Source organism: Euprymna scolopes, chromosome 20 (genome assembly GCF_053919585.1).
Source record: "Euprymna scolopes isolate OS-2025 chromosome 20, ASM5391958v1, whole genome shotgun sequence".
Lineage (NCBI taxonomy): Eukaryota > Metazoa > Mollusca > Cephalopoda > Sepiida > Sepiolidae > Euprymna > Euprymna scolopes.
In genome coordinates this window covers 64,660,025-64,687,507 of record NC_136501.1, presented here as the reverse complement: position 1 = coordinate 64,687,507, position 27,483 = coordinate 64,660,025, and the positions used below count along the sequence as shown (strand labels likewise).

General features: G+C 25.5%; 1 protein-coding gene across 2 annotated transcripts in view; it reads left to right on the top strand.

The window, feature by feature from the left end:
• The window catches only part of LOC145241452 (mitogen-activated protein kinase kinase kinase 4-like), a 145,847-nt gene that overhangs the window by 115,668 nt on the left and 2,696 nt on the right, over positions 1-27,483 (top strand). For both annotated transcript variants that reach the window (XM_080104428.1, XM_080104427.1), the window contains exons 18-22: positions 11,827-11,949; positions 17,604-17,763; positions 19,022-19,141; positions 22,518-22,624; positions 24,826-25,002. In XM_080104428.1, coding sequence (XP_079960554.1) covers positions 11,827-11,949; positions 17,604-17,763; positions 19,022-19,141; positions 22,518-22,624; positions 24,826-25,002 — 687 coding nt within the window. The remainder of the gene's footprint in view (positions 1-11,826; positions 11,950-17,603; positions 17,764-19,021; positions 19,142-22,517; positions 22,625-24,825; positions 25,003-27,483) is intronic.

The following is a 27,483-nucleotide window of genomic DNA, read 5'->3' as shown; positions in this document are numbered from 1 at the left end:
ATATATATATATAAGCTGGTTATATATATATATATATATATATATAAGCTGGTTATATATATATATATATATATAAGCTGGTTATATATATATATATATATATATATATAAGCTGGTTATATATATATATATATATATATATATATATATAAGCTGGTTATATATATATATATATATATATATATATAAGCTGGTTATATATATATATATATATATAAGCTGGTTATATATATATATATATATATATATATATAAGCTGGTTATATATATATATATATATATATAAGCTGGTTATATATATATATATAAGCTGGTTATATATATATATATATATATAAGCTGGTTATATATATATATATATATATAAGCTGGTTATATATATATATATATATATATAAGCTGGTTATATATATATATATATATATATAAGCTGGTTATATATATATATATATATATAAGCTGGTTATATATGTATATATATATATATATAAGCTGGTTATATATATATATATATATATATATATATATATAAGCTGGTTATGTATATATATATATATATATATATATATATATATATATAAGCTGGTTATATATATATATATATATATATATAAGCTGGTTATATATATATATATATATAAGCTGGTTATATATATATATATATATATATAAGCTGGTTATATATATATATATATATATATAAGCTGGTTATATATATATATATATATATATATAAGCTGGTTATATATATATATATATATATATATATATATATATATAAGCTGGTTATATATATATATATATATATATATAAGCTGGTTATATATATATATATATATATATATATAAGCTGGTTATATATATATATATATATATATATAAGCTGGTTATATATATATATATATATATATATAAGCTGGTTATATATATATATATATATATAAGCTGGTTATATATATATATATATATATATATATATAAGCTGGTTATATATATATATATATATATAAGCTGGTTATATATATATATATATATATAAGCTGGTTATATATATATATATATATATAAGCTGGTTATATATATATATATATATATAAGCTGGTTATATATATATATATATATATATATATAAGCTGGTTATATATATATATATATATATATATATAAGCTGGTTATATATATATATATATATATAAGCTGGTTATATATATATATATAAGCTGGTTATATATATATATATATATATATATAAGCTGGTTATATATATATATATATATAAGCTGGTTATATATATATATATATATAAGCTGGTTATATATATATATATATATATATATAAGCTGGTTATATATATATATATATATATATAAGCTGGTTATATATATATATATATATAAGCTGGTTATATATATATATATATATATATATATATATATATATAAGCTGGTTATATATATATATATATATATATAAGCTGGTTATATATATATATATATATATAAGCTGGTTATATATATATATATATATATAAGCTGGTTATATATATATATATATATATAAGCTGGTTATATATATATATATATATAAGCTGGTTATATATATATATATATATATATAGCTGGTTATATATATATATATATATATAAGCTGGTTATATATATATATATATATATATATATATATAAGCTGGTTATATATATATATATATATATATATATATATATATATAAGCTGGTTATATATATATATATATATATATATATATATAAGCTGGTTATATATATATATATATATATATATATATAAGCTGGTTATATATATATATATATATATATATATATATATATATATATATAAGCTGGTTATATATATATATATATAAGCTGGTTATATATATATATATATATATATATATATATATATATATATATATATAAGCTGGTTATATATATATATATATATATATATATATATAAGCTGGTTATATATATATATATATATATATATATAAGCTGGTTATATATATATATATATATATATATAAGCTGGTTATATATATATATATATATATATATAAGCTGGTTATATATATATATATATATATATATAAGCTGGTTATATATATATATATATATATATATAAGCTGGTTATATATATATATATATATATATATAAGCTGGTTATATATATATATATATATATATATATAAGCTGGTTATATATATATATATATATATATATATATATATAAGCTGGTTATATATATATATATATATATATATATAAGCTGGTTATATATATATATATATATATATAAGCTGGTTATATATATATATATATAAGCTGGTTATATATATATATATATATATAAGCTGGTTATATATATATATATATATATAAGCTGGTTATATATATATATATATAAGCTGGTTATATATATATATATATATAAGCTGGTTATATATATATATATATATATAAGCTGGTTATATATATATATATATATATAAGCTGGTTATATATATATATATATAAGCTGGTTATATATATATATATATAAGCTGGTTATATATATATATATATATATATAAGCTGGTTATATATATATATATATATATATATATATAAGCTGGTTATATATATATATATATATATATATATATAAGCTGGTTATATATATATATATATATATATATATATAAGCTGGTTATATATATATATATATATATATATATATAAGCTGGTTATATATATATATATATATATATATATATAAGCTGGTTATATATATATATATATATATATATAAGCTGGTTATATATATATATATATATATATAAGCTGGTTATATATATATATATATATATATATATATATAAGCTGGTTATATATATATATATATATATATATATAAGCTGGTTATATATATATATATATATATATATATAAGCTGGTTATATATATATATATAAGCTGGTTATATATATATATATATATATATATATATAAGCTGGTTATATATATATATATATATATATATATAAGCTGGTTATATATATATATATATATATATAAGCTGGTTATATATATATATATATATATATATATATATATATAAGCTGGTTATATATATATATATATATATATATATATATAAGCTGGTTATATATATATATATATATATATATATATAAGCTGGTTATATATATATATATATATATATATAAGCTGGTTATATATATATATATATATATAAGCTGGTTATATATATATATATATATATATAAGCTGGTTATATATATATATATATATATATATAAGCTGGTTATATATATATATATATATATAAGCTGGTTATATATATATATATATATAAGCTGGTTATATATATATATATATATAAGCTGGTTATATATATATATATATATATAAGCTGGTTATATATATATATATATATAAGCTGGTTATATATATATATATATATAAGCTGGTTATATATATATATATATATAAGCTGGTTATATATATATATATATATATATATAAGCTGGTTATATATATATATATATATAAGCTGGTTATATATATATATATATATATATATATATATATATAAGCTGGTTATATATATATATATATATATATATATATATATATATAAGCTGGTTATATATATATATATATATATAAGCTGGTTATATATATATATATATATATATATATATATATATATATAAGCTGGTTATATATATATATATATATATATATATATATATATATATATATAAGCTGGTTATATATATATATATATAAGCTGGTTATATATATATATATATATATATATATATAAGCTGGTTATATATATATATATATATATATATATAAGCTGGTTATATATATATATATATATATATATATATATAAGCTGGTTATATATATATGTATATATATATATATATATATATATATAAGCTGGTTATATATATATATATATATATATATATATAAGCTGGTTATATATATATATATATATATATATATATATATATATATATATAATGTATATAAGCTGGTTATATATATATATATATATATATATATGTATATAAGCTGGTTATATATATATATATATATATATATATATATATGTATATAAGCTGGTTATATATATATATATATATATATATATATATATATATATGTATATAAGCTGGTTATATATATATATATATATATATATATATGTATATAAGCTGGTTATATATATGTATATAAGCTGGTTATATATATATATATAAGCTGGTTATATATATATATATAAGCTGGTTATATATATATATATATATATATATATAAGCTGGTTATATATATATATATATATATATAAGCTGGTTATATATATATATATATATAAGCTGGTTATATATATATATATATATATATATAAGCTGGTTATATATATATATATATATATAAGCTGGTTATATATATATATATATATATAAGCTGGTTATATATATATATATATAAGCTGGTTATATATATATATATATATATAAGCTGGTTATATATATATATATATATAAGCTGGTTATATATATATATATATAAGCTGGTTATATATATATATATATATAAGCTGGTTATATATATATATATATAAGCTGGTTATATATATATATATAAGCTGGTTATATATATATATATATATATAAGCTGGTTATATATATATATATATATATATAAGCTTGTTATATATATATATATATATATAAGCTGGTTATATATATATATATATATATAAGCTGGTTATATATATATATATATATATAAGCTGGTTATATATATATATATATATATAAGCTGGTTATATATATATATATATATATATAAGCTGGTTATATATATATATATATATATATAAGCTGGTTATATATATATATATATATATAAGCTGGTTATATATATATATAAGCTGGTTATATATATATATATATATATATATATATATATATATATAAGCTGGTTATATATATATATATATAAGCTGGTTATATATATATATAAGCTGGTTATATATATATATATATATATATATATATATATATATATAAGCTGGTTATATATATATATATATATATAAGCTGGTTATATATATATATATATATAAGCTGGTTATATATATATATATATATAAGCTGGTTATATATATATATATATATATATATAAGCTGGTTATATATATATATATATATATATAAGCTGGTTATATATATATATATATATATATATATATATAAGCTGGTTATATATATATATATATATAAGCTGGTTATATATATATATATATAAGCTGGTTATATATATATATATATATAAGCTGGTTATATATATATATATATATATATAAGCTGGTTATATATATATATATATATATATATATATATATATAAGCTGGTTATATATATATATATATATATATATATATATATAAGCTGGTTATATATATATATATATATATATATATAAGCTGGTTATATATATATATATATATATATATATATATAAGCTGGTTATATATATATATATATATATATATATATATAAGCTGGTTATATATATATATATATATATATAAGCTGGTTATATATATATATATATATATATATATATAAGCTGGTTATATATATATATATATATATATATATATATAAGCTGGTTATATATATATATATATATATATATATATAAGCTGGTTATATATATATATATATATATAAGCTGGTTATATATATATATATATATATAAGCTGGTTATATATATATATATATATATAAGCTGGTTATATATATATATATATATAAGCTGGTTATATATATATATATATATATATATATATAAGCTGGTTATATATATATATATATATATATATAAGCTGGTTATATATATATATATATATATATATATAAGCTGGTTATATATATATATATATATATATATATAAGCTGGTTATATATATATATATATATATATATAAGCTGGTTATATATATATATATATATATATATAAGCTGGTTATATATATATATATATATATATATAAGCTGGTTATATATATATATATATATATATATAAGCTGGTTATATATATATATATATATATATAAGCTGGTTATATATATATATATATATAAGCTGGTTATATATATATATATATATATATATAAGCTGGTTATATATATATGTATATATATATATATATATATATATATATAAGCTGGTTATATATATATGTATATATATATATATATATATATATAAGCTGGTTATATATATATATATATATATATATATATATATATATATATATATATATATATATATATATATATAAGCTGGTTATATATATATATATATATATATATATATAAGCTGGTTATATATATATATATATATATATATATATATAAGCTGGTTATATATATATATATATATATATATAAGCTGGTTATATATATATATATATATATATATATATATATATAAGCTGGTTATATATATATATATATATATATATATATATAAGCTGGTTATATATATATATATATATATATATATATAAGCTGGTTATATATATATATATATATATATATAAGCTGGTTATATATATATATATATAAGCTGGTTATATATATATATATATATATATATATATATATATATATATATATATGTATATAAGCTGGTTATATATATATATATAAGCTGGTTATATATATATATATAAGCTGGTTATATATATATATATAAGCTGGTTATATATATATATATAAGCTGGTTATATATATATATATATAAGCTGGTTATATATATATATATAAGCTGGTTATATATATATATATATAAGCTGGTTATATATATATATATATATATATATATAAGCTGGTTATATATATATATATAAGCTGGTTATATATATATATATAAGCTGGTTATATATATATATATATATAAGCTGGTTATATATATATATATATAAGCTGGTTATATATATATATATATATAAGCTGGTTATATATATATATATAAGCTGGTTATATATATATATATATATATATATATATAAGCTGGTTATATATATATATATATATATATATATATAAGCTGGTTATATATATATATATATATATATATATATAGATATAAGCTGGTTATATATATATATATATATATAAGCTGGTTATATATATATATATATATATAAGCTGGTTATATATATATATATATATATATATATATATATATATATATAAGCTGGTTATATATATATATATATATATATAAGCTGGTTATATATATATATATATATATATATAAGCTGGTTATATATATATATATATATATAAGCTGGTTATATATATATATATATATATATAAGCTGGTTATATATATATATATATATATATAAGCTGGTTATATATATATATATATATATATAAGCTGGTTATATATATATATATATATATATATATATAAGCTGGTTATATATATATATATATATATATAAGCTGGTTATATATATATATATATATATATATATATATATATAAGCTGGTTATATATATATATATATATATATATATATATATATATATAAGCTGGTTATATATATATATATATATATATATATATATATATATAAGCTGGTTATATATATATATATATATATATATATATATATATATAAGCTGGTTATATATATATATATATATATATATATATATAAGCTGGTTATATATATATATATATATATGTATATATATATATATAAGCTGGTTATATATATATATATATATATATATATATAAGCTGGTTATATATATATATATATATATATATATATAAGCTGGTTATATATATATATATATATATATATATATATATATATAAGCTGGTTATATATATATATATATATAAGCTGGTTATATATATATATATATATAAGCTGGTTATATATATATATATATATATATATATAAGCTGGTTATATATATATATATATATATATATATATATAAGCTGGTTATATATATATATATATATATATAAGCTGGTTATATATATATATATATATATATAAGCTGGTTATATATATATATATATAAGCTGGTTATATATATATATATATATAAGCTGGTTATATATATATATATATATATAAGCTGGTTATATATATATATATATATATATATAAGCTGGTTATATATATATATATAAGCTGGTTATATATATATATATATATATAAGCTGGTTATATATATATATATATATATAAGCTGGTTATATATATATATATATATAAGCTGGTTATATATATATATATATATAAGCTGGTTATATATATATATATAAGCTGGTTATATATATATATATATATATATATATATATATATATATATATAAGCTGGTTATATATATATATATATATATATATATATAAGCTGGTTATATATATATATATATATAAGCTGGTTATATATATATATATATATATATATATAAGCTGGTTATATATATATATATATATATATAAGCTGGTTATATATATATATATATATATATAAGCTGGTTATATATATATATATATATATATATATATATATAAGCTGGTTATATATATATATATATATATATAAGCTGGTTATATATATATATATATATAAGCTGGTTATATATATATATATATATATAAGCTGGTTATATATATATATATATATATATATAAGCTGGTTATATATATATATATATATATATATATATATATATATAAGCTGGTTATATATATATATATATATATATATATAAGCTGGTTATATATATATATATATATATATATATATATATAAGCTGGTTATATATATATATATATATATATATATAAGCTGGTTATATATATATATATATATATATATATATATATATAAGCTGGTTATATATATATATATATATATATATATATATATAAGCTGGTTATATATATATATATATATATATATATATAAGCTGGTTATATATATATATATATATATATATATATATATAAGCTGGTTATATATATATATATATATATATATATAAGCTGGTTATATATATATATATATATATATATATATATATATATATATATATAAGCTGGTTATATATATATATATATATATAAGCTGGTTATATATATATATATATATATATAAGCTGGTTATATATATATATATATATATAAGCTGGTTATATATATATATATATATATAAGCTGGTTATATATATATATATATATATAAGCTGGTTATATATATATATATATATATATATATAAGCTGGTTATATATATATATATATATATATATAAGCTGGTTATATATATATATATATATATATATATATAAGCTGGTTATATATATATATATATAAGCTGGTTATATATATATATATAAGCTGGTTATATATATATATATATATATAAGCTGGTTATATATATATATATATATATATATATATATAAGCTGGTTGTATATATATGTATATATATATATATATATATAAGCTGGTTGTATATATATGTATATATATATATATATATATAAGCTGGTTATATATATATGTATATATATATATATATATATATATATATATATATATATATATATATATATATATATATATATAAGCTGGTTATATATATATATATATATAAGCTGGTTATATATATATATATATAAGCTGGTTATATATATATATATATATATATATATATGTATATAAGCTGGTTATATATATATATATATATATATATATATATGTATATAAGCTGGTTATATATATATATATATATATATATATGTATATAAGCTGGTTATATATATATATATATATATATATGTATATAAGCTGGTTATATATATATATATATATATATATATGTATATAAGCTGGTTATATATATATATATATATATATATGTATATAAGCTGGTTATATATATATATATATATATATATATATGTATATAAGCTGGTTATATATATATATATAAGCTGGTTATATATATATATATAAGCTGGTTATATATATATATATAAGCTGGTTATATATATATATATAAGCTGGTTATATATATATATATATAAGCTGGTTATATATATATATATAAGCTGGTTATATATATATATATATATATATATATAAGCTGGTTATATATATATATATATATATATATATAAGCTGGTTATATATATATATATATATATATATATATATAAGCTGGTTATATATATATATATATATAAGCTGGTTATATATATATATATATATATATAAGCTGGTTATATATATATATATATATAAGCTGGTTATATATATATATAAGCTGGTTATATTTTTGGTATATATATATATATATATATATATATATATATATAAGCTGGTTATATATATATATAAGCTGGTTTTGCCAGCTCACTGTTTTGCTAAAGTTTCCTAAAATACCTGAAACATTAATTTTAATAAATCCATTATAACTTTGTTGTAAACATGAAACAAAATATTTTTTACTTATATTCGAATTTGAGTAATTCTATACAAATTTATGTATGTTTTAAATCTAAAGGAAACAAAGACTATTTGTTATCATAAAAACAAATCAAAACTTTTAGATTAAAATCCATTAACAAATAATAGTTACTAAATAAAATACCCTTTTTTAAGTTCAATATCCAAAGTACTTAACCTTGTGACCGATAATGCATATACTTAAACAGTTGTAAGATGAATTGTGAGTCTATTGTGTAAAGTTGAATTAACTTGAAATAGAGCATTTTAACTTTGTTAGTGCAAGAAAAGAGTCAAACTTTTGCATTTATTAATTTAGATATGACATATTGAACATACTTTCACCTATAAATATTGCAATCAATACAACTATATTTCTAGCTACTTCTACCTCACATAGTTTGAAAATTAAGTTTTCTTTTCAATCCTGATTGAAAAATGTTTTCATATTATTTATTGTCTGAGTCTGACTACAATTTAAAAAAAAAATAAACTGCAGTGAGGTATGTTATTGTATTGCCAATAACATGGTGAGACCATAACTGAAGATTTGGGTTCTTGTCAAGAATTCCCCCTTTATTAAAAAAAAAACAATCTCTATGATGTACCTGTGATGAAACAAAAATATATTCCAAAGTTCACATAATTTGATCAAGTAATTTTAATTTTAAATAAGAAAATCAAATTTTATGAGTATTAGAGAAGTGACTGCTTTTCCCGCCAGTTCAAAAAATCTCTAAAAACAAAGGGAGATAACTTAATTCATACTTATTACATTCATGTAATACTTACAAATTCCTATTAATTGCTTAAAAGTGATTACTTGAGCAATTTGCATGATTTTTGGAATATATTTTTGTTTCGTTTCATCACATCATACAAATTTTTTCTTTACTTTTGTCATTTTAATATAGGAGGAATTCTGGACAAGAACCCAAATTTGCTGTTTAGAATCAAATTTTCTATTCAGAATCAAAGCTTATTCAGATGTTAGCTTAAATGCTATTGAGGTCTAACTTTTTAAATCTTACACAATAACGTGTGTGTGCTCGTACAAATCAATCCGCAAACCTTAAAAAATCAAAATTTTGTCCTCAATTTTTACTTTGAATTTTAAAGCCTTTTATTTCTGTGATACAAATATTGTTTTAGATGTTTTCATTTGATGATGGAAATAAAATATTAATTTTAGGAATTGTTATTTTGTTTTGTTTTCCAGATGAAGTTAAAACCAAGTGATAAGATGAAAAGCCCATTGAAAGGTGTGGTAGATGAGATGAAAAATCTTGAAGGTATCAACCACCCAAACCTTGTGAAATATTATGGAGTTGAAGTGCAAAAGGTAAAGATTTTTAATGTTTTTACATTCAAACACGTTGACCAAAGGCAAAGCCACATCTAAGGTTGAGAGTGGAACTGGAACTCATGTATGTAACTGTCATAAACATTTTTCTTAGTCTCTCTGTCTCTTCCAACTTTTCTTGAAAACTATTGGTCCAATTTGACTGAAATTTTGTATGGATCTTCGTTATAAGATGCAACAAACTAAGTCTTATGCTACTCATTCACTGCACAGTCAGAGATCAATAGGAATTAGTATTTAATGCAAAAATTAGACCAAATTTAATCATATTTAACCATCCATCTATAAATATAAATCTCATCTGTCTGTTTAAATGTATGGTTGTATGTCTGTCTAAAACTTTCGACAGAGGCGACGGATGATCAGTATCATTTTGATGCTCAACATCTTGGACGTCAAATATCGAAAAATTGGCCAAAAATATTAATTCGTGCACCCCCAACTTGGCAGTTTTCTAGAGGGAGGGGTCGATTTTTTGGAAGCCATTTTTGTAAGTCATCGTATCGGTTGGATTGACTTTGCCTAATTTTAATGTTCCGAACTTCCAGTTGCATCATGGAGTAGGAGTAAGGCATCAGGTTTTCTTTCATTTTCTTTTCCGCTTTCGTGTCACGGTCGAGCCTGCCTGCTACCACTTTTTTTTATTTTCTCAACATACACCTCCAAACACCCGGGCAATGCTGGGCACACAGGCTAGTTTTATATAAAACGCAGATTCTAAGTCAACGGCATCTAACTTTTTCGTATCTTTCCCAGACTAAAATGTCTAGTTAATTACTTCATGTGGAGAGCAGCTTCTATGAGGTGGTTGGGTCACAATAACCAATCTGTTTACAAGGTGCATTAATTTCTATCCGTCCTCTGAAGGATTACTTCAGGCCCTTTGGAAATTGCCGACAGCAATCTGTGTTCCTTGCCATCAGACGATAAAGATGTCAATATCTTCTCTTCTGCCTCTGTTTATTGGACAACTGATCAAAACTGTTCACCACTCTTTCATCTCTTACAAAAGCAGCAGCTGACTTTCTAACGTTATTATATTCTTCACTTGGACATTGTCTAATTTTATCTAACAAAAACTCAACAGTGTAAGTTGTATGAAGAAATGCTTTTGCTATAGAAAGATTTTGTTTTCCTTTTGTTTGACTACGGCTTTTGTTTTTAGAAATAATAGGAGTTGGTCAGATCATTTCTTATATGTCCCACTTATAAATACTCACCTGGAATTTATATTGATGAAAGGGTAAATAAATGAAAGCTTTGTCTTTTTTTTTATGCTGAACAGAACTCAACTATTGTCAATTTAAATTAATAAAATTCAGGGGATTTTTCAATTCAGTCTGTTCTTGGTTTGAATTTTTATAACTGTTGGCATTACTCATTTTAAAATAAGTAATGCCAACAGTTATAAAAATTCAATTTTAATTTTCTTGATAATTATTGAAATAAAACTAAGGATTAAAATTAATAGATCTTAAGAAATTAAAATTCCAGGAATTACTTCATTGGTGTTTAGGGTATCTAACTATGGATTGAATTAAATGCAAATCTGAAATATTTCAATTTTTAATTAGAAGTTTGTGCTCATACCCACTAAAAACCTATTGAGGATACTTCAAAGAAATTTAAATTTGAGGAATATTTATTAATTGATGTCTAATATGTATTGATTCACAAAACTCAGAGGTATCTAAATTTTTACAAAAGAATTTCACCTCTTCTTTGCATAAATATAATGCATCTACTTCAGTTTGCTTCTTATCCAGTTATGAGTTACAAAACTTCAGTTCACATACCTTCTCACATCTGACGACCTTGTCCTCCCCAGACAATCTCGGCAATTACACTAGCTGAAATACCTAACCATTACTATGAAGATTAAAATTTTCAATTAATTTAGATCTTTTCATGGCTCTTTTGCTGGCATCCATTTTTGAATTAACTGATTAGTTGACATATCACTACTTATATAAAGTTAGGTATGTGTATTTGTTTATATATTTGTACAGTAAACTAAAGTACTACCAGATTAAATAAATAATAAAATGCATCGGACACTGATGTTATTATTCTTTTCCTTCTCCTTCGCAAATCATGTTTTGCAAAGTCCAAAACAAAGAACAACAATTTTCTTCTACAAAACAACCAAACCAAATACCATCAATAAATATTTGAAGATATAAAGAACTGGAACCATAAAAACTTTTTCCAAATTATTGAATTCGGTATTAAATAACCTAAAAAGCATTGATTGCTGTAAAACAACCAACCATTCCTAAACTAATTAACCAATCATTATGATATAGGGCTAGATCGAAGAAGTCACAATGTGGGATATATTTAGTTTAGGTTTATGCAAAAAGGGGGTGAAATTCCTTTGTAAAAATTTAGATGACTGTTTTTTGTGAATAAATATGTACTAGACATTAATTAATAAATATTCCTCAAATTTAAGTTTCCCTGAAGTATCCTCAAAAGATTTAGTCGGTATGATATGAGTGCAAACTTCTAATTAAAAATTGAAATATTTCAGATTTGCATTTAATTCAATCCATAGTCCTTAAACACCAATGAAGTAATTCCCAGAATTTCAAGTTCTTATTAAAATCTGTTAATTTTAATCCTTATTGTTTTATTTCAATAATTATCAAGAAAATTAAAATTAAGAATAAATAGGTAAGATAAAAGTAAAATATAAATAAGTTTGATAAAATCGAAAAACGCAAAGTGGTTACAAAATGTTATAGAGATGAGATAAAAAAATAATCAACTCAATAATAACTTAAATAATTTAAGGGAGATAAATTATATTTTAAGTTATAAAGATTTTTATCTCTCTTACATTATTTAAGTCTTCTTAATCAATTCTTTTTTACATAGTGCAGGTTGAGGGGCATCATCTACACTGGTGTACCTCGTCAAGATAGCTGGGTAACTGCATGCAGGGAAATATCCATGATAGTTTATTTAAAGAAAGTTTTACAGAAGATGTTCTTCCTTGTCTAATACTTTTTTCCTGATTGATAAGTGCATTACTATATTAGGTTAACATCCCACACTCTAATAAGTCAGTCAGTTTTTATGGTGGCTGATACCTGCTAAGTCTAAACTTTATATTGGTTATACATTTAATGAAGATATACATGACCAGAGGATATCTCACAGGCACCCTCTAAGAATATTGCTAGTTTGTCTATTGTTTATTAGGTATTCACAGCTAACCTACATATCTGAAGGCTGTTCTCTGCAACCTCTCTCCCACAGAAGAGATGTTGCGAGCCTGCCTTTGTTTTATTGTTATTTCCATGGCAAGTGTTCATCTAAGCTTCAATCTCTGGTCCCCCCCTCACCAATCTTTCACAAAAACACCCGTCTACCTGAAACCAGTGTCAATAATTTTCCCCATTCTTTATCTGTGTCTAAATCAAAACGTAGATTCCATGAATAAAGCTTCTTTCTTAAAAGTGCACGCCTGTGGAACTCTCTTCCGTTTGCCTGTTTTCCACCTGACTACAACTTGGATGTCTTCAAGTCCAATATAAACAAATTCCTGATGAATTGCCCCCTTAAGTAAGACACTTTATCAAATCTCTATTACTAACGATTACTACGATATTATCCCATTGATAGTACATGCAATAACCCTTATCCTCAAGTGGCTTCCGGGTCTTGATAAGTGGTGACTACTATGTAAAAAAAAAAAAAAAAAAATAGGTTGATAGGAGATAGTCGCCCAAAATCACTAGTCATTATTATGTGAAATTTTTAGCTACAAAGATTTATCTTACACTAGCGGGGGGTACCCGGCGTTGCCCGAGTGTTTGGAGGTGCATGTGGTTTTGGGTAAATCAAAACAAAAGAATAAAAAATCATTGCCCGGGTGTTTGCTTCAAAAAAAAAAAAAATTTTGGTAGGTAAGTAGGAAGAATTGAAATCAAAGCCTTGAGGCGCAGTTGGAAAATAATAGTGTGAAAAAAAAAAAAACGTGTGACGTTAACCGTTTGCTGACTAAGAAATAATAACGAAAAGATGTTTGAATTGACAAGTGGCCGCAATAAAGTTAACTCCGTTACTTCTATTTGACCTCATTAATGAGGTCAAATAGAAGTATGGAGTTATCATTTACTGCGGTGCAGGGTTTTTTTTTTTTTTTTTTTTTTTCGGTTTGTTTACTCAACTTTGGCTGGTTTTGTTTCCCAAAGATGTTGGGGAGAAACCAGCTCCCTATAAAAAGGGGATTGTCCAAATTGAATAGCAATCGTCTGGTATAAGTAATTTTCCTCGCATTAAAGCTGGACGTTTCCGGCGATTGCCTGCCGAGAACCATGTCTTAGCTTTGAATTAGTTTTGCTTTTTATATGAAAAAGCCGAATCAACACGTGAGAAGCCAAAATAGCAATAATTTTGTAAAAGTCGCTGTAAATAAATCTAGACGCGACGCCCATTCCCAAATCCTAGATATTATTATCTAGGGGGTATATAAACACTTCTAAGCGATAGTAACGACCCCAGGACCGTCAGCGAAAAGAGCCTTTTTTGGACATATAAAAATGTGCATGCCGCATTTGCCTTTTATACAGGGTGGGCCAAAATAAGGGTCCTATCTTTAAATTTGAATAACTTCCACAAAATAAAGGTTAAACTCACCAAACTTTATGTGTGTGTAGACTGACCCTTCCGAGATTTTTTTGAAATAAACAAAACAAATTTTGGCCGAAAAACACTTCTTAAAACTTACATGAATTTATGAATTTTTAAAAATAGGACCCTTATTTTGGCCCACCCTGTATAAATAGACTAGCGGGGGTACCCGGCGTTGATCGAACCCAAAGCCCTGAAGCGAAGTTTGAAAATAAAATCGGCCAGCCAGAATGAGTTAGTGAAAGATGTTTGAATTTATTTAAGAACGAAATTGACAGGTGCGTGGCTGGAAGTCGTCGAGCGTTACGATGACTACGATGACGACGACGGTTTGTTTGTTATAAGCAAAGTAAAAAAAAAAAGAAAACAACGTTAACACTTAAGCGGGGAAAAAAACACAAAAAAAATTAACGTAAGGCAAACGAACGATGAAAACAGAAAAACGAACACGTGAAAAATGGCTTCAATAAGTCTGTTTTGATATTAAAATTTAAAAAATCTGTGGGTACCCGGGTGTTTTTGGGTGTCGCTAATAAGTGAAGTAAAAAAAAAAAAAGCAGAAAAACGAAACACTGGTTCAATATTTAAATTTAAAAAATAAAAAAAAAAAATTTTTTAAATCTCACACCACGATTCGAACCCAAAACGTTTAGATAATGAACCAAGGCCTTAACCAACTGAGCTAAAGGGACATACATAAAATTTGTTCGGTTTTTCAACTATTTAAAGTAAATCAGGTCACGACGTCATCTGACGCATGCGTAGAATCGGTCATTGTCACGAGAGGACCGTTTTTTTTTTTTTTATTTATTTATTGAAACCAGAAACATTTTGGTATTGTACAATTTATTGCGGGAAGGAATAGAAAAAATAAAATGGCTAGTTAGAATCAAATAATGATGTATCAGATGTAATGTTATTTAGATATAAATTCTAAAATCCAACAAGATAACTTTGATAAATGCCTTGTTTTTTGTTTTTTTTATTTGTAGGATGAAATGATTGTATTTATGGAATACTGTGATCGGGGCACGATTGAAGAAGCCTCCAAATTGGGTCTTCCTGAAAGCATGATTCGTATGTATACTCGTGAGATATTGAAAGCTCTGAGCCACTTGCACGATCATGGAATTGTTCACAGAGATCTCAAAGGTAACACCAAAATAAAAGGGAGTTTGGCGTTTTACTCTGTCTCTTTCCCTTCTCTCAATCTCGCTTATGCTTGGATCTCAAATGTAACCAAAAAGCTTCAGCTTTTCTTATTTTTCTAACCATTTTAAGATCAATTAGGTTTCAAGAAAATAAACAAAATGAAAGATAATTTGTGTCTATACAGGTTCTTTCAGTTGGTCTGTGCACACTATAAATAAATGGAAAATAAACCTCAGATATAAATCGAATAATCATAGCGAACAAAATAATTTGAAAACAAGAATTTAGAATTAAATAAAAACCTGTACTGAACAATAGATTTTTAGCCTCCCCCCCCCCACTCGTTTTTGTTTTCTTAAAATAAAATTTTACCAACATTAAAAATCAGCTTTGTGACAAATAACTTTGGTTTATTATCCATTTGTTTATTGCACAAGTCAAATACGGTCTAAACCCAAACTTGCCTCTTTCATTTTGTTTATTTTCTGTGGTCTTTAAAACCTAATCGATCCCTATTTTATTTTTAATCTTATCTATTTTTTGATGGGTCCATGCATTTCTATGAGAATTTGTGTACATCAGTTAGTTGTTCTGTCACTAATTATGTAAATTAATTTGAAGCATCTCTAAGAGACTTTATTTTTTGTTCAGCCTGTGACTCTTAAGTTTTTATGGCATCTTAATCTGTTACAATAAGGTTTGAAGCAAATATTTTTCTCACAAAATACAAAAATTGGATGAATTAAAAAAATGAATTTTTTTCTGACATTCTTAAATACAAATTTCTCACACATTTTGTTGATTTTCATCTGTTTAATTTAATATCTATACTTTCAAACATTAATGAATGTGCTCTTTTTTGACATTTCTTCTGTGTTTTTTTACATTTCTTTTTTACATTTCTTTTGTTGACATATTTTTGTTCATTTCTTTTTTGACATTTACTTTTTTTTTTACATTTCTTTTTTTTTTGACATTTTCTTGGCATTTCTTTTTCTTGGTGTTTCTTTTTCATTTTGACATTCTTTCTTTTGACAACATTTTATCTAGACATTTTTCTGATATTTCTTTTTTTGCCATTTCTGTTTTTGTTTTATCGTTTTTCTCTTTCATACTCTTGGTTACCCCATCTCTTTTCAATCATATGAATTTTATTTATCCACTTCTTCAAGCATTTGCTGAAAGCATCTATTTTGTGCTTGCTTGAGCAGATAGTTCAGCTACTTTAAATATATTTTTTTTTATTCTATTACTAAAGGTGCCAATGTGTTTCTAACTTCCAATGGATCTGTCAAATTAGGGGACTTTGGCTGTTCAGTGAAACTCAAGAATCAATCTACAGTTCCTGGAGAAATCTGTGATTTAGTTGGCACTCATGGTCAGTGAAATTCTTACTCTAAATGGAAAGCAATTATTAATGTAAATTGAATTTGCATAAATTGTCTAATGAATGAAATATAATTCATATCTACTTCGTACAATTGTAATACTATAAAGCATTCTTTTCCATTAACAAAAACATTGTTATATGATGAAGTGTATTATGTAAAATTTATTGGGAAAGACAATAGAAAGGTTTCTGAATCTTAAAGTGAACTTCAGATACATCCTATTTTTATAAAATTTAAAGACAAAAAATTGACTGACCTAATTTCAGTACTTTTTGAAACAACTATCAGTCAGATCTCTTTCTCATGCACTAATTTGACCTCTAATGACCCTAAGGGAGAGAATATTGCAATATATTATTACCATAACTAGTTTTAAAAAAATTTTTTTTTTTTTTTATTACATTTTCACCCCAAACAAGGCACATTGCCACTCAGGTGTAGGGGGCTACTATCAGGGTCAGCAACTACTGGGGGCACTATGTAGGGATTTGGGCAGCAAGATGTCTGTTCACATTGCACTTGAACTTCTGCATGTCAGTACAGTTAGGGAAGCAGGATCCTGGAATGGAATTCCAGAGTCTAGCGGTTCTGGGGAAGAAACTACTGGAGTAGAAAGATCTTTTACATCTAGGGATCTCTACTGTGTGGGGGTGGGATTTAGCTGCCTGTCGGGTTTGTCGAGGGTGTCTGCATCGTGAGGGCACAAGTGTCTGCAGTTCGTCAGAGCATTCACCATTAAAATACTTGTAGAACAAGCAGAAGGATGCAACGTTTCGTCGATGGGACAGGGGCTGAAGCTTAGATGCCAGTTCAGGGCCTATCAGTTGGCGACTCTTTTTTTAACCTTGTCTAGGAGCGAGAGACTAGTAGTAGACGCACCAGCCCAGATGTGACAACAATACTCCATACATGGGCGAATGGTGGCCTTATAGAGATACAGGATACTTTCAGGTGTCAGTAGTTTTCTAGCACGGTAGAGAGAGCCTACCTTTTTTGCAGCGGCCCTGGCAATGTTTTCAATATAATTGTTCCAACTCATGTTTCTTGTGAACGTTAGGCCAAGCAGTTTGAAAGATGTACTCTCAGACAGGGAGTCCCTGGCCATTGCTATTGGTGGCAGAGAAGGTTTCTTGTAGTTATTGAAGGAAACCAGTTTGGTCTTGGCAGCATTGAATGTGACCATCCATTTATGTCCCCATTCCACTACAGATTGGAGGTCATCCTCTCATGTTTCTGCCATTTCTTTAGATATGTTTTCATTTGTTTTCCTGTCATGCCTGTTATAGAGTGTAGTGTCATCAGCATATATACCCATCTCAGAGGCAGTTTTGTCGGGGAGGTCATTAATAAATATCAGGAACAATAGAGGTCCAAGAATAGACCCCTGAGGCACTCCCGCATTTATATCACACTGTTTAGATGTTCAACCGTCGAGGACAACCTGGATTTTTCTCTTATCTAAGAAGGATTTAATTATGCTAAGTATTCTACCAGTGATACCGTATGATTTAATTTTCCTGAGGAGACCCTTGTGCCATACCCTGTCAAAAGCCTTAGATATATCTAGAGCTACCACTCTGCCCTCCCTCGCTTTGTCCAGTGAATGGTATATGCGTTCAGAGATTACAGTGAGGATATCAGCTGTGGAACGGGCTTGTCTAAATCCATATTGTTTGTCAGTCAGAAGTTTAGCATCTGTCAGGTGCCGGACTAAAGCATGGTTAATTATGGTCTCAAATATTTTGGCGAAAAGTGAGAGGAGGCTAATGGGGCGATAATTTGATGGGTCAGTTCTTTCGCCAGAATTCTTGAATATTGGTACCACAGAAGCGGTTTTCCAACAGCCCGGAAAGCATGATTCATTAAGGCATTTGTTGTAGAGTTTGGAGAGAACTGGAGCTACTTCGGCTGAGCACTTTTTTAATAGCACAGCTGGGATGAGATCGGGTCCACATGCTTTTGAGGTGTCAAGATTTTTTATGATAGCATGTACCTGAGCAGGGGTGATTTTTAGATCGTCTAGCGTGGCGTCTGTCCACAAAGGAAAGTCAGGCAAGTCAGAGAAAGGTCCAGTGTGGAGTTCGAGGCAAACCGGCTGGCAAGCATATTAGCTTTATCGGTTGCTGAGCAAACAACCTCGTGATTGTTGGTTAGTGGGGAAATTGTTGATTGCCCATTATTTACTAAACTGTTGTAGATTTTCCAGAAGTCATGATTTCCTAATATTTGTGCTTCGATGCGTTTTTTAGTGGTTTCAGTAAATTCTCTCTTGGCTGTCGCTATTTCTTTCTTAACGTTATTTCTAGCTTGTATGTACTTCTGTTTGTTTGAACTGGACTTATGTCGGTTAAATCTGCGGTATGCATGCTGCCTTTGAGCAATGGCAGTTGCGCAAGTCGAAGTAAACCATTGGGGAGAGTGGGGCTTGCTATAAAATTTCCGCACGGGAACATGTGCTTCCATTGCTGTTTTGAACCATTCAGTGGTCTCATTTGCGCACTGTTCGGCAGGAAGAGAAAAAATATTTCCCCATGGGGCATCTCTGATAAGATCTCTGATGGCTTCCCAGTCAGCCTTTTTATAATATCTCGTTGTTTTGAGCACTGGCTCTTCAGTTTTGGGTCTAGAATTTAGGGCGATTTCTACCATTATCACTGCATGGTCAGCGTTCCCGAGTGGGCTGTTAGCATTTGTTGTACAATCTTCGGGAACTGTAGTCAGAAACAGATCTAGAAGTGATGCTTGTTGTTCTTGCTGGTCAGGGAAACGGGTTGTAAACGTAACCATTTGTGATAGGGAGTGAGATATAGCAAAACTGTGTTGTGCTGCCCGCTGCATCTGTGTGAGTAGAGAATCCAAGCCAGTTTTTGTGGTGAACGTTAAAGTCACCAAATACATGGACTTGGGCGCTAGTGTCGAGGGAGAGTGCTGTGTCTATACTGTCAGAGACTTAAAAACTGACGTTCAGGGGTCATACAGAATTTGATGTTAGGTTTGTAAGTATACTAATTTTTAGCCATGTGCACACACAGAATTATGACTTTACTGTAATTGCAACTGTGACGACATGTAATTGCATTTGTAACGATTAATATAATCATAACGGCATTCACTTGAGGTGAGTTGAGCCAGCTTCAAATGAGTTCACTGCATTTTGTGTCAAGGTGAGTGACTCCCGTCGATTGATAGTTGAGTTTTAACATGCTTCAAAAATTCCTGGTTCCAATGTTTAATTATGGCTTTCCTTTACATAATAGACAAAAAATATTTCTGTTTACAAATTTTTATAATTTTAAAATGTTTTTTGTATGGCAATTATGTTGAAAAATTTATTTTTATTTCTCTTTTTTTTGCAACACGTAGCTTATATGGCACCAGAAGTCTTCTCGAAAAATGATGAGGAGGGACATGGACGAGCTGCAGATATCTGGAGTTTAGGTTGTGTTGTAATAGAAATGGCTACAGGCAAGGTAAGTTTCTTCTACGCAAATATTGTCCTCTTTATGCAAGGTCTGGCCTATTGGTTGGAATTTATGAATGCTGTCGACATGTGAATAAAAAATATCAGATGTAAACCTGCATTTGTATGCATTCAGTGCACAGGCTGTGATCATCTGCTTGTTGTTGTCATCTGAATGCAGTGCTTGATTTGGATGTGATCTTTGTCGCTGTTATAACAAAATGATTTTCCTTTCAATTAAGATCGCAATTAAAGTTTTAGACAAGCATCAATGTTTTATTTTTAGGTTACGATTACATCCAAATTCTCCATCAAATGCAAAAATGGGCAAACATATCTCCCAACTAAACACAAATAGTCCATCAGCTTCAATCCCAGAAACTGTCTCTCAGATCAACTGGCCCATCTGCCCATCTTGCTGGAATATGTTTAGATATTAGTCTCATTTGGGATAAACCACACAGCCAGCCTACCCATAAATGAATGGCTGTTTTATCACTGAACATATAAACCTACTGATTAGGGAACATTAATTTTTATAAAGCCTCAAGTGGTCCACTATCACAATATATCTTGTAATATCCAAGAAGACATTATTTCAAAGAATCACCTGATTTTTTTTTTTGGTAGTCCCGCTTCTCTTTCACAATTATTTCTCCCCTGGCAGGCCTGTCATATGTAGTATGCAAATATTGAAACGTTAATAAATTTAAAGAAATTAGCATAACATAAAATATTATATAAATATGAGAGAACTTGAATGCCTACTAGACACTCTCCTTGAGTGTGTAAAGTCTATCTGTACAAGTATTTGTCAGGACAACCTGGCATGAAGATACTTTTTGCTACAAGTAAACCATGACTAAATATTCAGTCACATTGTATTCTTAGCATGAATAAGATCTCAGTATGGATGACCCACACTGGCTTTTACGACAAATGTTACACCTTCTCCAAGTAATGTTACCTCAAGTAACATCAGACTAGATGTATTCTTGTCCTAGAATCCAGTAAAACCAAGAGACCACAAGATAGGCTATAACATACTTAAATGGTCAATCAGGAAAAGGAAAATGATGTTCTCAATTTCTCTACTAACTCTGTGTTTGAGAAGTAAAGGAAAATGTTAATGGAATATTATAGAGATCAAGTGTTAGCCTCTAGGTTCCTTGATTTCTGAGGACTCCAACTTAAGTAAAATAAATGTATGTATATATTATATATATATAGTAAAGTATGAAAATATATTCATGGCAATTAGATGTACACATTTCATATCCACAGGAAATTCTTAGGATAAGTAACTGACTGCTTGCGGGAATGACATGTGAATGCTTCTGTGTAGCTTAATTGCCATACTGTCATACTCTACTACTAAGCTCTATTCCCATATTTAGCACTGTTGAAGTAAATTCTGAACATCTATACAGAATATATTACTATTTAATATTATACATGTTTACAATACTCACACACACACACACACACACATATATATATACACACACACCCATATAAAGTTGAGTTTTTTGTCACATTGATTAAATATTCATTCACATTGTATCCATAGCCTAAATAAGATTTCCTTGGTATGGCTAACCCGCACTGAATTTTACGAAGAATGATGCACCTTCTCCAAGTGATGTTACCTCAAGGAACAGCACAAAGCTGGATACTCCAACAGACTAGATGAATTCTTGCCCTGGACTCTAAGAAGACGAAGCGATTAAAAAGAAAGACTATAACATTTTAAAATGATCAATTGGGGAGAGTAAAATTATGTTCCCAACTTCTTCAATATTTCAGTGTTTGAGAGATAAGAAAACTTCAATGGAACGTTTGAATATGTGTCTCGCGTAAAGGTCACTTGTTAACCGCTAGAGAGGGAGGCACTTGATTTCTGAGAACTTAGACTGAAGTAAAATAAAACAAAAGAAGGGAATTTAAAAACAGAAAACTATGTAACTTAGTCGGTAGAAAGAGTATTCAGCATTAATTCAAAGTGAATTACTTTTGCTTGAAATGCATAATTTCTAAGTTGCCATTAACTTTCAGAGTTTTTTTGTATGCGTGTAATAAAAACTTCTGTTTGGTGAAAAACCGATTTTGTGTCTTATGTATTGTTTTTTTTTTTTTTTTTTTTTTTTTTTTTTTTCACCTAAACCCTAAAAAGTATCTTTCTGTTAAAAATTTGATTTATTTTTATTGCAGAGGCCTTGGCATGACTACCATTCCTATCAGATAATGTTTATGGTTGGTATGGGGAATCTTCCAGCCATTCCGGATCACCTCAGCTCGGAAGGCAAGAACTTCTTAGAGAATTGTTTACAAACAGATCCAAGTTCACGAATGTCGGCCAATGATTTGCTGAGTCATCCTTTCCCAAAGGTGAATTAATAGCATAACCTTTCATGTGTGGTGGTGGGGAAGGGTGGGGGCAGAAGGACTGAATACAATTTTCTTATTGGTTAGTTGAAACAGCAAAATTACATGGTGCTGTCCAATTGTGTGTGTCTGTCTGTATGTATGTATATATATATATATATATATATATAATCTGTGGAAATATATTTTCTTATAATATATGCCAATCCTTATTTAAGAAGTTCAGTGTAATTACAGAGCAATATAGTGAATAAATGACAAAAAACTATATTCCAAATTTCATGATGTTGACCATCTTATAATTTATTCCATTAATTCAGTTGACATTTACAATTCTTGACAGTATCTGTTTCGTAGCACAAAATCAATTGCTTAATTATTATACCAATCAGTGAATCTATTATGCCCTTAACTCATCAGAAATAGCAACAATCAAGCCATCAAAAGAAAATAAATTGCATTTTGACATGATTAAAATCCGAAAATTTGAAGAGAAGCTGTAAATACCTTATGTTTTTATTACGCCATTTTGAATTCAAATACTGTCAAGAATTGTAAATGTCAACTGAATTAAAGGAATAAATTATAAGATGTCCGACATCATGAACTTTGGAATATAGACTTTTGTCATTTATTCACTATATATATATATATATATATATATATATATATAGGATTAAATAAGGAACCATGTGTTCCATATTACTTTTTATTTTATTTTATATAAAATGCAGACCCTAAACAATATAATTGTTACCTCTTTGATCAAAATGAAATAAATACGTAATAGACTTTCAGATTTATATGTTCATCCATTTACATAACCCTACGCAGATTCCAGAAACAAAAGATAGGAACTACAACTTATATATGTATACATTTAAAAAGCACCCACAAGCTGAAATAGAATGACACTGTGTAAACACAACTAGAAATATAGAAAAACTATTGCACAAAACAAAGGAAATCGAAACTGCCAGGGTAGAAATAAATATCTTCCACCTGAACACATCTGCCTCTTAAGACCTGTCTCTACCTCATTGCATGTATATATATACATATTGGTGTCATTTGTGGTAGGTCATATGGTAACCCGCACTATCAGCCAAGCTCCAACCTCTGTCTCATCACTGCAATGTTGGATCCCTGTGCCTGTTTTACAAATACTTTAATGTAATGTGTTCTGATGAACTCTTAGCACTTGTGCCCTCTCAACATACATACCCATGACTAACTTGACAAGCAGCAAAATCTCACTCCTTTATTGTTGAGGTCCGTAGATGCCGGAGGATCTACTTTAATAGTTTCTTCTTGCGAACTGCTAGAATTTAAAATTCTCTCCGTTTTTCTGACTTTACTAACTTGCAGAAGTTAAATGTAATGTGAACAGACATCTCGCCACTCAACTCCCTACTGTCCCTTGTTAGACATGGGTCAATTTATCTATGGTCATAAAAAAATATGGCTCTATATCTGAAAAGACATAAATTTTTGTAAAACTTAAGTTGCTTGCAATCATAGAATGAAAGTTACTTTGATGCATTCAAGAAGGCATTGCTATTTCTAAGATGTCAGTCGTTTTAGTCTCATTTAAAATAAAATTTATTGAACTGTTTACAAATGTTGGTACTTATATAGATTAGTGCTGTTTTAAACCAACGCATTTCAGGTGAAAACATTATTAGATACTTATGTGTCATGTTGAAATTACTATGAATTACGAAAAATGATCTAGTAGAAGATATGCTAGATGTATTTTGAATAAAATATCATTCACAATTATGTTCTTTAAAAATGTGTTTAAAAATGGTGGATCGTTATTTTAATAAATTTAAGTCAAGGGAGATAAGTCAGTTTGTCATACTAAATTTGTCGCATAACTCTTCCACATAAATAATTAATCTTGTATATAATAAAAGAGGCAATTTTTCCCTTGTGGACAAAACTATCGTAGGTTGACAACAACAGATAGCACATAAAAATTTATTACGTTTACCCATTACGTTATTTAACTTTAGACTGCAATTTCAGACACATTATTTCTTAATGATAAAACATTAAATTTATTCCGAGGAGTGCCACTATCATCATTGTCGTAATCTGCAGAAGAAGTAGCTAAATTTTCACCACATCGACAAGTCCTCCTGTGCCTCCCCTCCCCCCTCTACACCATGTGCATTTATACTTTTTCTTACTCTTCTGTGTGTATTCTGTCATTAACTGACTATGGAAATCCTACACAATCGCATGTTCTTACCACCTACATTATAGACAAATAATGATCTCTCCCATCCAGAAACCCGGGCAAGCTGATTAGCTGAGAAGTACATTCCAAAATTCCTCTATTAGTTATACCACGATTAAACGACCAGTTCGTTACTATAATGCCTGCCGCCATTTTCCGGATGTAAACATCACCATTAAGTTTTATTTTTGTAATTCATGTACTTATTTCTAATTAGACCTTAACTTTTTCGTTTACAT